This window comes from Trichechus manatus, unplaced genomic scaffold, assembly GCF_000243295.1.
Source record: "Trichechus manatus latirostris isolate Lorelei unplaced genomic scaffold, TriManLat1.0 scaffold00354, whole genome shotgun sequence".
Lineage (NCBI taxonomy): Eukaryota > Metazoa > Chordata > Mammalia > Sirenia > Trichechidae > Trichechus > Trichechus manatus.
Genome location: NW_004444290.1, coordinates 1 through 16,194, shown reverse-complemented (window position 1 = coordinate 16,194; position 16,194 = coordinate 1). Strand labels below are relative to the sequence as shown.

Sequence of the window (16,194 nt, the reverse complement as noted above, 5' to 3'; positions counted from 1 at the left end):
TCTCCACTGGCAGGGAGAACCACTTCTGGCGTTTGGCATCAGGTGCCTTGCCACAGTAAAACAAAAAATAACCAAACCCACTGCTGTCGAGTTAATTCCAACTCCTAGCAACCCTATAGGATGGAGTAGAACTGCCCAGTAGGGTTTCCAAGGCTGTAAATCTTTATGGAAGCAAACTGCCACATCTTTCTCCTGCAGAGGGGCTGATGGGTTTGAACCACCAACCTTTTGGTTAGCAACTGAGTGCTTTAACCCCTGTGCCACCAGCAGAGGACAAAAAAGAAGGAAGCCCTTTTGGTAGGCTCATACTACTTATGACAGTTCGGGAAGAGTCTTGCTTTTGAGAACTCGTGATTATGAATGGCCAGTTTCTACTTGTGAAGAGAGGGCAGGGACAAAGAACACTGGTACTTAAAGAGAATTAATGAAAGTGAAATTTTGGCAAAGTGTTACTGCAAATGAATCATTGAGTCAATGCCAGGGATCAAACAATTCGTTCTTTGTTTCTAGTCTGTCACCTTCAAAACAACCAGCAGAAATCTTGCCCGAGCCATGTGTATGAAGAATCTCAAGCTCACTATTATCATCATCATTGTATCAATTGTAAGTTTTTGGCCTTTTAATGCGTGTTTTCTTTTTTCCATCTTTAAAAAAATCAACTATTGATCTCATTGATTAGTGGTATGAAATGAACTATATATATCTGTTAATGGTGAAGCACATGACTAGGCAGTAGCTTTCCTCTGAAGTCACTATGAAATATCTGTGTTTAAACTCCACAATTGATTGTATATATTCTATTTCCATTTTCTAATAGATTCTATTTTCTGTCTTTTTATTTTCTAATACATTTTCTATCTTGTGACCTTGAAATAACTGTCTTATTAGATCTAATAATTTATCAGTTGATTCTTATGTATACTGTAGGTCAGGGTCAGTATATGTTCTGTAAAGGGCCAGATAATAAATATTTTATGCTTTGGGCCACATATGGTTTCTGTCACAATATTATTCTTTTTTAAACAAACCTTTAAAAACGTAAAAACCATTCTTAGCTCACAGGCCACAGGCTGTAGTCTACTGACCCCTCCTCCAGGTACATTATATCACCCGTTAATAATTTTATCTTACCGAATTATATATATATTTTGTATTTACTAACAATGTGGAATAACTGTGGTATCGGTGGGCATTTTTACCCAGTTCTTGACTTCAGTGGGAATGCTTCTAATATTTCATTTTTAAAAATGATATTTACAATATGAATTCTTGTTAGATTTGTATTGTCAACTTAATAAGTTTTACTTTTAATGCTAGATTACTAACAGTTTTTATCAGGAATGGGTATTGAATTTTAGAAGATGATATTCCTGTATCCATTGAATTGATAATGTGACTATTAACCTTTAATATTAATGTATTAGAGTACATTAACTAACCTTTAATATTAATGTATTGGAGTACATTAACAAATGTATTTATGATGAAGTATCCTTTATTACTGGGATAAATCCTAATAGGTCATTATGTGGTATTCTTTTAATACGTAATACATTCGATTTACTAATATTAACATAAATCAGGGGACGTGACTGTGGGGCTCTATAGGGAACTTGGAGCGTTTCCCTTCATGCTTTCTGGATGGGAAACAGGTCAGACTAGCTGGGAATCTCCATAATGATCTAAGGCAGTGGTTTTCAAAGTGTGATCTGTGAACCTATGGGGGTTCCTAAGATCCTGTCAGAGGATTCATGAAGTCAGTACTATTTTTCTTAATACAGAGACATGATTTTCTTTGTCACAGTGTTGACATTTACACTGATCGTGCAAAAGTAGTGGTAGGTAAAACTTGGGCACCTTAGAGTGAATCAAGGCAGTGACACCAAATTGTACTTCTTTATCACACACACTCACAGTAAAAGAAAATGCCAGTTTCGTTTAAGGATGTCCTTGATGAAGCAGTAAAAAGTCTTTGTTAAATCTCGAGGGAAAACAATCGTACAATTGTTTGAGTTCTGAGGGCTTTTTTCATGGAGCATCATTGTCACTTGAAAGAATAACGAAGTGTGCGTTTTCAGACTTGGTTATCAGGCAGACATTTTCTCAGAAATGAACAAATTCAGTCACTTCAAGGAAAAACTGGCACTGGTTGTAGCCAATAATAAAATTCAAGCTTGCAGGCAAGAAGTGGCGATTTGGAAAATTTGTTTTCAATATTGGGAACTTCACCACTTCCCAAATCTTAAAGACTTTACTGATGAGATTGATGGTGATATTAAAGAATGTGATTTTCGTGATATTGTGTAATGAAATGTATCAGCATTTGGAAGATTGGCATAACTTTTAATGAATCAGTGTTTTCCAGATGACCACCCCATGATGATACGAAGTCTTGCACAGGAAAAGAGCCACTTAAAGTGCAAGATGTTGGTGTTGTTGTTGTGTGCCGTTGAGTCAGTTTCGACTTACAACAGAGTAGAACTATACCCCGTAGGGTTTTCTAGGCTGTAATCTTTACAAGAGCAGATTGCCAGGTCTTTCTCCCACAGAACCCTGGGTGGGTTTCAACTGCCAACCTTTTGGCTGTCAGCTGAATACTTAACCGTTGTACCACCAGAGCTCCTTTAAAGTGCAAGATAGAGGGTGTATTTTAATATAACTGAGTTCAAAAAGTCTATTGCATTGATGTGGTTTCAGATATTATAGCTAAAGAAACTACCATTTGTTGAGTTGTAGTCTAACATCCCCTCACATGTCTGTCAGTTTGTCGTACTATGGGGGCTTGCGTGTTGCTTTGATGCTGGAAGCTATGCTACCGGTATTCAAATACCAGCAGGGTCACCCATGGAGGACAGGTTTCAGCTGAGCTTCCAGACTAAGACAGACTAGGAAGAAGGACCCAGCAGTCTACTTCTGAAAAGAATGAGCAAGGGAAAACCTTATGAATAGCAGCAGAACATTGTCTGATATAGCGCCAGAAGATGAGCCCCTCAGGTTGGAAAGCACTCAAAATATGACTAGGGAAGAGCTGCCTCCTCAAAGTAGAGTCGACCTTAATGACGTGGATGGAGTAAAGCTTTCGGGACCTTCATTTGCTGATGTTGCACGACTCAAAATGAGAAGAAACAGGTGCAAACATCCATTAATAATTGGAATGTGGAATGTACGAAGTCTGAATCTGGGAAGATTGGAAATCGTCAAAAATTAAATGGAACGCATAAACATCAGTATCCTAGGCATTAGTGAGCTGAAATGGACTGGTATTGGCCGTTTTGAATCGGACAGTCATGGTCTACTGCTGAGAATGGCAACTTGAAGAGGAATGATGTTGCATTTGCCGTCAAGAAGAACATTTCAGGATGTATCCTGAAGTACAACGCTGTCAGTAATAGGATAATATCTATACGCCTAGAAGGAGGACTAGTTAATACAACTGTTACTCAAATTTACACATCAACCGCTAAGGCCAAAGATGAAGAAATTGAAGATTTTTACCAACTTCTGCAGTCTGAAATTGATCAAACATGCAATCAGGATGTGTTGATAATTATTGGAGATTGGAATGCGAAAGTTGGAAACAAAGAAGGATTGGTAGTTGGAAAATATGGCCTTGGTGATAGAAGCGATGCTGGAGATCGCAGGATAGAATTTTACAAGACCAATGACGTCTTCATTGCAAATACCTTTTTCAGCAACATAAATGGTCACTATACACGTGGACCTCGCCGGATGGAATACACAGGAATCAAATCGACCACATCTGTGGAAAGAGACTATGGAAAAGCTCAATGTCATCAGTGAGAACAAGGCCGGGGCTGACTGTGGAACAGACCATTAATTGCTCATATGCAAGTTCAAGTTGTAACTGAAGAAAATTAGAACAAGTCCACGAGAGCCAAAGTATGACCTTGAGTCACCTGAATTTAGAGACCATGTCGAAAATAGATTTGATGCATGGAACACAAATGACTGAAGACTAGACGAGTTGTGGAATGACATCAAGGACATCATACATGAAGAAAGCAAGAGGTCATTAAAAAGACAAGAAAGAAAGAAAAGACCAAAATGGATGTCAGAAGAGACTCTGAAACTTGCTCTTGAATGTTGAGTACCTAAAGCAAAGGAAGAAATGATGAAGTAAAAGAACTGAACAGAAGATTTCAAAGGGCAGCTAAAGGAGACAGAGTAAAGTATTATAATGACATGTGCATTGACCTGGAGATAGAAAACCACAAAGGAAGAACACGCTTGGTATTTCTCAAGCTGAAAGAACCGAAGAAAAAATTCAAGACTCGAGTTGCAGTAGTGAAGGATTCTACCGGGAAAATACTAAAACGATGCAGGAAGCATCAAAGGAAGATGAAAGGAATACAGAGTCACTATACCAAAAAGAATTGGTTGACGTTCAACCATTTCAGGAGGTAGCGTCTGATCAGGAACCGATGGTACTGAAGGAAGAAGTCCAAGCTGCACTGAAGGCATTGGCGAAAGACAAGGCTCCAGGAATTGATGGAATACCAGTTGAGATGTTTCAGCAAACAGATGCAGTGCTGGAAGTGCTCACTCGTCTATGCCAAGAAATTTGGAAGACAGCTGCCTGGCCAACCGACTGGAAGCGATCCATATTTATCCCCATTCCAAAGAAGGGTGATCCAGCCGAAGGCGGAAATTACTGAACATTATCAGTATCACATACAAGTAAAATTTTGCTGAAGATCATTCAAAAGCAGCTGCAGCAGTGTATCGACAGGAAACTGCCAGAAATTCAGGCTGGATTCAGAAGAGGACTTAGAACCAGCGATATCACTGCTGATATCGGATGGATCCTGGCTGAAAGCAGAGAATACCAGAAAGATGTTGACCTGTGTTTATTGACTATGCAAAGGCATTCGACTGTGTGGATCATAACAAATTATGGATAACGTTGTGAAGAATGGGAATTCGAGAACACTTAATTGTGCTCATGAGAAACCTGTACATAGATCAAGAGGCAGTCGTTCGAACAGAACAAGGGGATATTGCGTGGTTTAAAGTCAGGAAGGGTGTGCGTCAGGGTTGTGTCCTTTCATCATACCTATTCAGTCTGTATGCTGAGCAAATAATCCGAGAAGCTGGACTATATGAAGAAGAATGGGGCATCAGGATTGGAGGAAGACTCATTAACAACCTGCAATATGCAGATGACAGAACCTTGCTTGCTGAAAGTGAAGAAGACTCGAAGCACTAACTGATGAAGATCAAAGACCACAGCCTTCAGTATGGATTACACCTCAACATGAAGAAAACAAAAATCCTCACAACTGGACCAATAAGCAACATCATGATAAACGGAGAAAAGATTGAAGTTGTCAAGGATTTCATTTTTCTTGGGATCCACAATCAACACCCATGGAAGCAGTAGTCAAGAAATCAAATGACGCATTGTATTGGGCGCATCTGCCGGGAAAGATCTCTTTAAAGTGTTGAAAAGCAAAGATGTCACCTTGAAGACTAAGGCGCGCCTTACCCAAGCCATGGTGTTTTCAATTGCCTCATATGCATGTGAGGGCTGGACGACGAATAAGGAAGACTGAAGAAGAATGGATGCCTTTGAATTGTGATGCTGGAGAAGAATATTGAATATACCATGGACTGCCAAAAGAAGGAGCAAATCTGTCTTGGAAGAAGTACAACCAGAATGCTCCTTAGAAGCCAGGATGGTGAGAGTATGTCTCACATACTTTGGACATGTTATCAAGAGGGATCAGTCCCTGGAGAAGGACATCATGCTTGGTAAGGTACAGGGTCAGTGAAAAAGAAGTCCCTTAAAGAGATGGATTGACGCAGTGGCTGCAACAATGGGCTGAAGCATGGCAACAATTGTGAGGATGGCACAGGACTGGGCAGTGTTTCTTTCTGTTGTACCTGGGGTCCCTGTGAGTCAGAGCTGACTCGATAACACCTAACAGCAACAACAAGTCTAATATCAAGGAATGATACCTGAAAAGGCTATTAAAAATACTTACCTCTCTTCTAAATTTGAGACCAAATTTTGTTCAGCCAAAGTAATGTAGCATAACAGACTGAATGCAGAAGCAGATATGAGAATCCAGCTGTCTTCTATTAAACTAGACATTAAAGAGATTTGCAAAAATGGTAAACAATGCCAATCTTCTCACTAATTTTTTTTATTGAAAATTGTGTTCATCTGGGTTCAACCAGAGAAACAGAACCAGTAGGAGATAATGTATTGAGATTTATTGCAAGGAATTGGCTTATGCAATTGTAGGGACTGCCTAGGCAAGTCTGAAAGCAGCTGGTCGGGAACGACAGGCCAGAACTGTAGGGCGGGAATTTCTTCTTCCTCTGAGAAACCTCAGTTTTGTTCTTAAGGCCTTTCAGCTGATTAACTCTGAACCACCCAGGTTTTCTAGGGTAATCTTAAAGTCAACTGATTATGGGCTTTAATCACATCTATGAAATACCCTTACAGCAACACCTAGATTAGTGTTTGACTGAATAACTGGAGACTGTAGCCTAGCCAAGTTGACACATAAAACTGAACATCACAAAAATATAGTTATTTTAAAAAAAAATAGTATTTCTTTTTATATATGTAATGGGTTTATTATCATTACTTTCAAGTGAATTAAATACATATTAATTCTTTTCCATTTTAATTTCGAAGATGGTAAAGATTGATAATTATAACCCACCTGAACAGGAGTTCTTTGGGGTCCTCAGTAATTTTTTTAGAGTGTAAAAAGGTCTTGAGACCAAAAATTTGAGAACTGCTAGCTAAGAGGGGGGAAAATGCTTTCAAAAAGGCTTTCCTCTGGGGATAGTTTGTGGCTGAGCAAAGCTGCCTTTCTTCCCCATCCTCTTTGTCGTTGGCAGAAGCCCAAAGTTATCTCCAAGCAAATACCTCAAACTCTGCTCCACCTCTCCTCAACCCCCACTGGTTGGTTGCTCAGAGTCCCTCAGAGCAGGTCCTTCACTTCTGACAGAGAAGAGCAGTTGGAGATACATAAGTTTTATATTGGAAACAGTTTCTATGGCCTTAAACGTTTCCCTTGCTCAGGATCCTCAGATGGCACATTGTAGGCTCCTGAGCTTAACTTCTTGCTTCTCTTTTGGTCTGGGAATTTATTTATGAAGCTGAATTTTTGTTAAATTCAGAATATGTTTATGGATTGCTTATTATATGCAGAACAATATTCTAAATACAATATCAATATTTGCCAATAGATTTGTGCTTCAGCTTGAAAAGTTCTTATATTTCAGCTGTAACAGTCAACTTTTTATCACGTTGGTAAACTTTACATTTGTTGAGTGTGTGTGTGTGTGTGTGTGTGTGCACGCGTGTGCGTGTATATATATGAGTATAATGTGGGTAGTTTAACCTGTCCATTAATTCCCAGAATTTGGTATAAATAAACCACCCCCAACATTTATGGGGAAGACAAAATACTGACTTTTTTTTTTCCCTTGGAGGGGCATGAAATTCATAACTGTTTTTTCCCCCAAGAATGTGCTTAATGAAATCAATTACTTTAAAAAATCTCCAGAAATTGTAGTTTAAAGCAAAATTAAATGACTGTTGCAGCGAACCTGATGTTCACTGTTTGAAATGAATGTTTAATGTTTAAATGAATCTACTTTTTGGAATGTAATAATGTAAGCAAGTATATACTATTTAAAAAAATATAATTTAAAATTACAATAATAGAACTGAAAAAGCTACCACGTTATTTATAATAGAACTAGCGGTTTGCAGTGTTACTTGCATCATCAGTTTTCCTTTGATTTGTAGTCAGAATTATTGTGTCTTTATCCACTGAAAAGTTCATGGCAACAGTCTTGCAAGATGCAGGGTCCCTACTCATGCTTTTTCATATATTATCACTCTAATAATGAAAAATGTATCTACATACAAAATGCCCGCACAAAACAGTCGATAATAAAGTCATAGTTTGAAGGTAACTTGTAAATCTTTATGATGGTTAATAATGCCTCAGTAAGAGTTGCTCATATAGCCTCCATTCTGCTTCCCCCCTCCTTCCAGGTGTTCATCTATATCATTGTGTCTCCTGCCTGTGGTGGATTTACATGGCCAAGCTGTATAAAGAAATAAGAACGAAAAAGTTATTAACCAAGGATAGGAGAGAACAAGGAGTTAAAAGTAATCCATGTGACTCAAGTCTTTGCTGCTGACAGGTGGTATCTGTCGGTCTCTTCGACGCTCTTCTCACTGTCTCATTTTTTTACTGTTATTCTATACCTCCGGATTTATCTCTGTTCCATCAACCAGTTTATCCCAGTGCACTTCAGATTGAACTATCATTGCAGCAGTAGCCTTAAAAAGGCTACGTTTGTTTCTTTGGTTTGTGTAACTAGTATTGTCTACTTAGGGAAACATTTTTGTTTTTAATTGCACAAAGCAATCAAGAAGGTGAAAATCACCAGTCTTATGAGTTGTCTACTAGGGTTAAGGAGGAATTTTGTATGTGCACACAAAAGTATTCCAGAGACAGATAGTATTACTAACATCTCATCATAATGCCTGTTGTTGTTTAAGAGTTATTAGGTGCTTCAAAACAGTATAAACGGAGAATAGTTCTTATCTTGGGAATTATAATCAGATTGTTGGTGCTGCTTGTTTCTAGGAGCCCAGACCGGTAAAGTATTAAACATTTTATTTCAGTCACATGGGGAACATTTTGCTAGCCCATTTAGAAGCACACACAAATATCCTTGTCCTCCTAGTATTCACATTCAGGAACAAAGTTCAATATGCTGACCATTCACAACACAATGACTGGTTTTATATCTTCTGTTTCCACATTGCAGTTAATATGAGAAGATGATGGTTTAAATATTGTTGAAGGTTGTGTTTTTTATATTCCTTTTTATTCTGTGGATGTTTAGGGCAACTGTATTGTTCATAGAATGGGTAGTGAAGGGGGTAGGGAGACAAATTGCTCTGGCTCACCAAAGAAAAAGAAGAGAACCACAGTGGGTGTGCTCACATTTAGCTGTATGAAGGGAGGTAGTCTGGGAAAAAATCTCCATTCCGGGAGAGGCCACAAACTGAGTACAGTCAACCATCAAGTCCAGCGTTCGGGTTTGACTGCTGTTGAATAATAGTTGTGAGCATCCTTTGTGGTGTAATCAGTTCTTTAATCTGCCTAGTTTTGAAGATTTCCCTTGTGAAACATGAAAGAGAGTAGACAGTATGATGTATAGGAACGATACAAAATTGTTTACCATTCATTTAACTGCAGTCTAAGAAAACTGGTCTGTAATCATACTGCTTAGGCTACTCTGGCATCTGTTATAAGCATGTGTTTTTGGTGTGTATCTGAAAGGAAGATATTTGCTGCCCTAGATCTGATTGCATTTATTTATCAGTAAGTGCCATTCAATGGAAATTATATTGCATTTGACCGTTTTCCCAGTGAGAGAATAAATTAGTCTGTAGGACCTAGCAGCCTGTTTGGCCTGGTCGTGTGCCTTGACTATAGATGTACCACATAATCTGGCTCATGGTGCCTGTTCTTCCAGCTAAACCTTTCAGTTCCTGCTACCTGATTCATGTATTTGAAAAATATCTTAGGACCACTGAAATTCTTTTCCCGTTGATCATGCATAGCACAAACATTTCTTCCAGACCTCTTTATCAACACTAACGCATTTTAGTTGAATCAGCATTTCCTATTGGAAAACACATTTGTTTCAGAAAAACATTTGGCACTCCTGAATAAAAATTTCCAGATGTCTTTTATCCAAAGAAAAAGGCTTAAAGCTCGTTTGCCTTTCTTATACACACCTGAATAAAACTGATGTGCATGTTTTAGGGATCAATTACTGTTCCTTGTTCTATTTATGTATAAAAATGCTTTTGAAAGCACAGGTTTTGTTTTAAATAATGCACAAACTGAGGACATTAATAAAACTTAAGACTAATACAATGAGTTGCTTGTTTAGAAGTCCTTTCTGGAATCTTAGTTTCTTCTGATGACATTCTGCCATAGTTTCCAGAATGAAAGAGTTTACTTAGGCTGAAAATACATTAAGAAGTGTAACCCGAAACCTTTCAGTAAAGATCCATAGCACAGTCTCAGGCTATGTTTTCTTCAAAACTGGAAGACACAGAAGAGTGAGGAAGAAATAAAATATGTAGGCCATGCTGAACTGAGTGATTCTGGAATGAGCACACAGCCTCCACAACAGTCATCCTGAAATACTGGTTTAGATAAAACAGAAAAAGAACTCCAGGAATTGACAGCTAAGTGAACAAAAATTTGAAAAATCTAAGGTTCTGAAAGAGATGGTTCAAAGGAAGGCATGAGGCAGCAGTAGAGAACAATTGGTTGTAGCAAACAGGTTTAGCTAAACTGAAAAAAAGTGGCAAAGATCAAATATGTAAAAGACTTGTTGTTAGGTGCTGTCGAGACAGTTGCGACTCATAGCAACCCTGTGTACAACAGAACGAAACATGCCCGGTCCTGCGTCATCCTCACAATCTTTGTTACGTTTGAGCCCATTGTTGCAGCCACTGTATCAATCCATCTCAGTGAGAGTCTTCTGCTTTTCACTGACTCTCTACCAAGCATGATGTCCTTCTCCAGGGACTGGTCCCTCCTGATAGTATGTCCGTAGTACATGAGACGAGTCTCGCCATCCTCACTTCTAAGGAGCATTCTGACTGTACTTCTTCCAAGATAGACCTGTTCGTTCTTCTGGCAGCCCATTATATATTCAGTATTCTTCACCAACACCATACCATTCTTCTTCAGTCTTCCTTATTCATTGTCCAGCTTTCGAATGCATATGAGGTGATTGAAAATACCATGGCTTGGGTCAGGCCCACCTTAGTTCTCAAAGGGACAACTCTGCTTTTTTAACACTTTAGAGAGGTCTTTTGCAGCAGATTTGCCCAGTGCAATGCGTCTTTTGAATTCTTGACTTCTGCTTCCATGGGTGTTGATTGTGGATCTAAGTAAAAGGAAATCCTTGACAACTTCAGTCTTTTCTCCACTTATCATGATGTTGTTTATTGGTCCAGTTGTGAGGATTTTTGCTTTCTTCATGTTGAGGTGTAATCCATACTAAAGGCTGTGGTCTTTGGTCTTCACCAGTAAGTGCTTCAAGTCTTCTTCACTTTCAGCAAGCAAGGTTCTGTCATCTTCACATTGCAGGTTGTTAATGAGTCTTCCTCCAATCCTGATGCCCCATTCTTCTTCATATAGTCCAGCTTCTCAGATTATTTGCTCAGCATACAGACTGAATAGGTATGGTGAAAGGACACAACCCTGACGCACACCCTTCCTGACTTTAAAGCACGCAGTATCCCCTTGTTCTGTTCGAACGACTGCCTCTTGGTCTGCGTAGAGGTTCCAGAACATTAAGGGTTCTGGAATTCCTGTTCTTCGCAATGTTATCCGTAATTTGTTATGATCCACACAGTTGAATGCCTTTGCATAGTCAATAAAACACAGGTCAACATCCTTCTGGTATTCTCTGCTTCCAGCCAAGATCCATCTGACATCAGCAATGATATCCCTGGTTCCACGTCCTCTTCTGAATCCAGCTTGAATTTCTGGCAGTTTCCTGTCCAGGTACTGCTTCAACTGCGTTTGGATTTTACTTGTGTATGGTATTAATTATATTGTTTGATAATTTCCACATTCAGTTGTATCTCCTTTCTTTGGAATGGGCACAAATATGAATCTCTTCCAGTTGTTTGGCCAGGTAGCTGTCTTCCAAATTTCTTGGCATAGACGAGTGAGCACTTCTTTGTTGAAACATCTCAACTGGTATTCCGTCAATTCCTGGAGCCTTGTTTTTCACCAGTGCCTTCAGTGCAGCCTGGACCTATTCCTTCAGTACCATCGATTCCTGATCATATGCTACCTCCTGAAATGGTTGAATGTCGACCAATTCTTTTTGGTACAGTGACTCTGTATTCCTTCCATCTTCTTTTGATGCTACCTGAGTCATTCAATTTTTTGCCCATAGAATCCTTCACTACTACAACTTGAGGCTTGAATTTTTTCTTCAGTTCTTGCAGCTTGAGAAATGCCGCGGGTGTTCTTCCCTTTTGGTTTTCTATCTCCAGCTCTTTGCACATGTCATTATAATACGTTACTTTGTCTTCTGGAGCCGCCCTTTGAAATCTTCTATTCAGCTCTTTTACTTCATCATTTCTTCCTGTTGCTTTAGCTACTCTACGTTCAAGAGCAAGTTTCAGAGTCTCTTTGATAGCCATTTTGGTCTTTTCTTTCTTTTCCTTTGTTTTCAATGACCTCTTGCTTTCTTCATGTATGATGTCCTTGATGTCATTCCACAACTCCTCTGGTCTTCAGTCAAGCATTCAGTGCATCAAATTTATTCTTGGGATGGTCTCTGAATTCAGGTGGGATATATTCAAGGTCATACTTTGGCCCTCATGGGCTTGTTCTAATTTTCTTCAGTTTCAACTTGAACTTGCATGTGAGCAGTTGATGGTGTGTTCAGCAGTTGGGCCCTGGCCTTGTTCTGGTATTGAGCTTTTTTCATCATCTCTTTCCACAGATGTAGTCCATTTGATTCCTGAATATTCATCCAGCGAGGTCCACGTGTATAGTCGCTGTTTATGTTGTTGAAAAAGGTATTTGCAATGAACGAGTTGTTGGTCTTGCAAAATTCTATCATGCGATCTCCAGCATTGTTTCTGTCACCAAGGCCATATTTTTCAACTACTGATCCTTCTGCTTTGTTTCCAGCTTTCACGTTCCAATCACCAGTAATTATCAAGGCATCCTGATTGCATGTTCGATCAATTTCAGGTTGTGGAAGTTGGTAAAAATCTTCAATTTCTTCATCTTTGGTCTTGGTGGTTGATGGGTAAATTTGAATAATAGTCGTATTAACTGGTCTTCCTTGTAGGCGTATGGATAGTATCCTATCACTGACAGCGTTGTACTTCAGGATGGAGCTTGAAACGTTCTCTTTGACGATGAGTGCAACGCCATTCCTCTTCAGTTTGTCATTCCCGACATAGTAAACCGTATGATTGTCTGATTCAAAATGGCCAATACCAGTCCATTTCAGGTCACTAATGCCTAGGATATCGATCTCTATGCAGTCCATTTCTTTTCTTTACAATTTCCGACTTTGCTAGATTCATACTTCGTACATTCCACGTTCCGATTATTGATGGATGTTTGCAGCTTTTTCTTCTCGTTTTGAGTCGTGCCACATCAGCAGATGAAGGTCTCGAAAGCTTGACTCTGTCCACGTCATTAAGGTCGACTCTACTTTGAGGAGGCAGCTCTTCCCTAATTGTATTTCTTTGAGTGCCTTCCAACCTGAGGGGCTTATCTTCTGGCACTATAGCAGATAGTATTCTGCTGCTATTCATAAGGTTCTCACTGGCTACTTCTTTTTCAGAAGTACACTGCCAGGTCCTCCTTCCTACTCTTAGTCTGGAAGCTCTGCTGTAACCTGTCTACCGTGGGTGACCCTGCTGGTATTTGAAGTACCGTTGGCATATCTTCCAGCATCACAGCAACATGCAAGCTGCCACAATATGACAGACAACAGAGGTGTGGGGTCAGCTTCTGGTAGCCCCAAGCATTTCTTGGTGTTCCTCGCCTTGTAGCTGTGCCTGCCTCCATGGTCATATGGCTGTTCTTCGTCTTAAGTTTAGAAAATCATAAAGAGAACATTAAAAATTCTCATGCATAAAGAAGTAATATTAAATCCAAGAGTACTTCTTACAGGCTTTCCCTTCTGGTCAAGATAGCGTAACAGACTGTATTTACCCTCCTGCCCGAAATAAGCAAAAAACAACAGACAAAATATATAAACTACAGTTTTCAAGACACTGGATATCAAGCAACAAAGTACAATAATACCCAAGAGAGGTAAGCCCTGCAATTGCCCCAGCTTACTGAGGAGGAATCCTGGTGGTGCAGTGGTTAAGCACTCCGCTGCTAACCAAAAGGTCAGCAGTTCAAACCCATTACCCACTCCACAGGAGAAAGATGTGGCAGGCTGTGCTGTAAAAATTACAGCCTTGGAAACCCTACAGGCAGTTCTGCTCTGTCCTGTAGGATCGCAATGAGTTGGAATCTTACTCCATGGCAACTGCTTGGTTTTTTTTTTTTTTTTTTTTTTATTACACTGACAGAGTATCCATGGTTAGGGTTAGGTTTTGGGTTGGAATTAAGTTAGATTTTGGTTCAGAGTTCGTTTCAGGTTTTGATTGCAGTTCCAGTTCACACCTAGGCTCAGTCTCTGACTCAGGCTTAATTTTAGGGTTTAGGCATTCGGGTTAGGGTTTTGGCTTCACTTCACAGTTCAACTCTGGATTAGAGTTTGGGTTTAATGTTTAGGATTCATGATCAAGTTATGCTTTGGGTTCAGAGTTCAGGTTCGGGTTGAGTTAGGGGTTTGGGTTGGTACAGGAGACGTGGTTGGAAACTGGTTCTGGGTTGGAGACGGGTTTGAAGTTCGGTTCAGGTTTGTGTTCAGTTTATGTTCGGTTCTGGGTTCAGGCTCTGTCTGGAGCTGGGTCTGGCACTGTGTTGGAGTAAGGGTTGGAGTCGGAGTTGATATTGGGGTTCAGGGTGGACTTTGGGTTGGGTTAAGGCTAGGGCTCGAGCTCTGACTCAGCTTGGTTTTAAAGTTTAGGAGCTCAGGTTCGTTCAGGGTTTAGAAATTTGAGTCAGGTTCTGTCTAGTACAAATTGTGGTTAGGGTTTCAGGTTCAGGTTTGGGCACCGTATTTTGGTTTAGTTTGGGATTAGAGGTTATGGATAACATGTAAATTAGAGTTAGGATGGTAATTGCCGTTGCTGACTTGGACTTGGTTTTGAGTTTAAGAATTCAGATTTATATTGTCAGGTTCACAGTTTACCTTGGGTTTTTGTTTGAGTTTAGATATTAGGATTCAGGTTTGGGTTTAGGATTTAGATTTAGGTTAGTGTTAAGAGTTGAGGGTTAGGGTTTAGGATTAAGGATTAAAGGTTAACAGTTAAGGCTTAAGGGATAGGTTTTAGGTGTGTTAGATATTAGGTTTTAGGTCTAGTTCTGTTTTAGGGTTAGGTCTAGTCCTAGTTAAGGTTTAGGGTCAGGTTCAGGGTTACGATTTAGAGTTAGGGTTTAGGGTTAGGGTTTAGGATTTATGGTCAGGGTTTAGGGATAGGGTTAGGGTTAAGGTTAGGGCTAGAACAATGTTAGGGTTAGGATTAAGTTTAGACTTAGGTTTATGGTTAGGTGTAGAGTTTGGGATTGAATTCGATTTAGAATTTGGTGTGGGATTAGGTTATGGTTATTTTTAGGATCATGTTTTGACTGTTTAGGGTTAAGGGTAAGGGTTAGGGTTACAGATACGGTTACGTTAAGGGCTAAAATTAGGCTTAGGGCTAGTGTAGCGTTAGGTGTAGGATTAGGCTTAGGGTTACATCTAGGGGTGTAATTAAGGCTAGAGGTAGGGGTAGAATTGGGTCTAGGGTGAGTGTTAGGATTGGGGTTAGGTCTAAGTTTTGGGAAAAGTGGTTCAGTTCAGGGGTAGTGCTATTGTTAGGGAGAGTTAGTATTCGGGTAACGGTTAGGGTTGGGATAAAACTAAAGCCAGCGCTAGGTTCAGGATTAGAGTTTAACTTAGAGCTAGGGTTCAAGTTAGGGTATGTGTTCGGTCTGGAGATAGAATTATGGCTACAGTTAGGGTTAGGCTTGGCATTAGGGTTAGTGTTTGGTTTAGGATTACGTCTAAGATTAGTCTTAGGGTTAGCCCACTGCTGTCGAGTCAGTTCCAACTCGTAGTTGACCGCCTAGGGTTTCCAAGGCTGTAATTCTCTATGGAAGCTGACTGCCGCATCTTTCTCCCGCATACCACTGGTGATTTAGCATTGCCAACTTTTCGGTTAGCCGTCAATTGCTTTCACAACTGCACCACCAGGGCTCCTTAAGGTTAGAGTTAGACTCAGAGGTTAAGAGTTGATAGCACTAGGGCTAGGGTGAGGGCACGGGTTAGGGTTAGAAGTAGAATGAGGGCTAGGATTACAGTTAGGATACCGGTTAAATGTAGGGGTAAAATTAGGGCAATAGTTACGTCAAGGGTTAGAGCTAGAGTTAAGTTTAACTTTATGTGTAGAATTAGTGTTATGACTAGAACTAGATTTAGGGTCAGTGCTATGGCTAGGGGTTAGGGTTAGGGTTTAGGGTT

The 16,194-nt window shown here is 39.8% G+C and overlaps 1 protein-coding gene across 2 annotated transcripts in view; it reads left to right on the top strand.

Annotated features, from left to right (window-relative positions):
- Window positions 1–9,953, top strand: part of VAMP7 (vesicle associated membrane protein 7) — a 56,631-nt gene extending 46,678 nt beyond the window's left edge. The window contains exons 7-8 of one of the 2 annotated variants that reach the window (XM_004390919.1): window positions 511–603; window positions 8,045–9,953. In XM_004390919.1, the coding sequence (XP_004390976.1) occupies window positions 511–603; window positions 8,045–8,113 (162 nt within the window). In that variant the 3' untranslated portion in view covers window positions 8,114–9,953. The remainder of the gene's footprint in view (window positions 1–510; window positions 604–8,044) is intronic. The other variant, XM_012559876.2, reaches the window with a different exon arrangement.
- The last annotated feature ends 6,241 nt before the right edge of the window (window positions 9,954–16,194 follow it).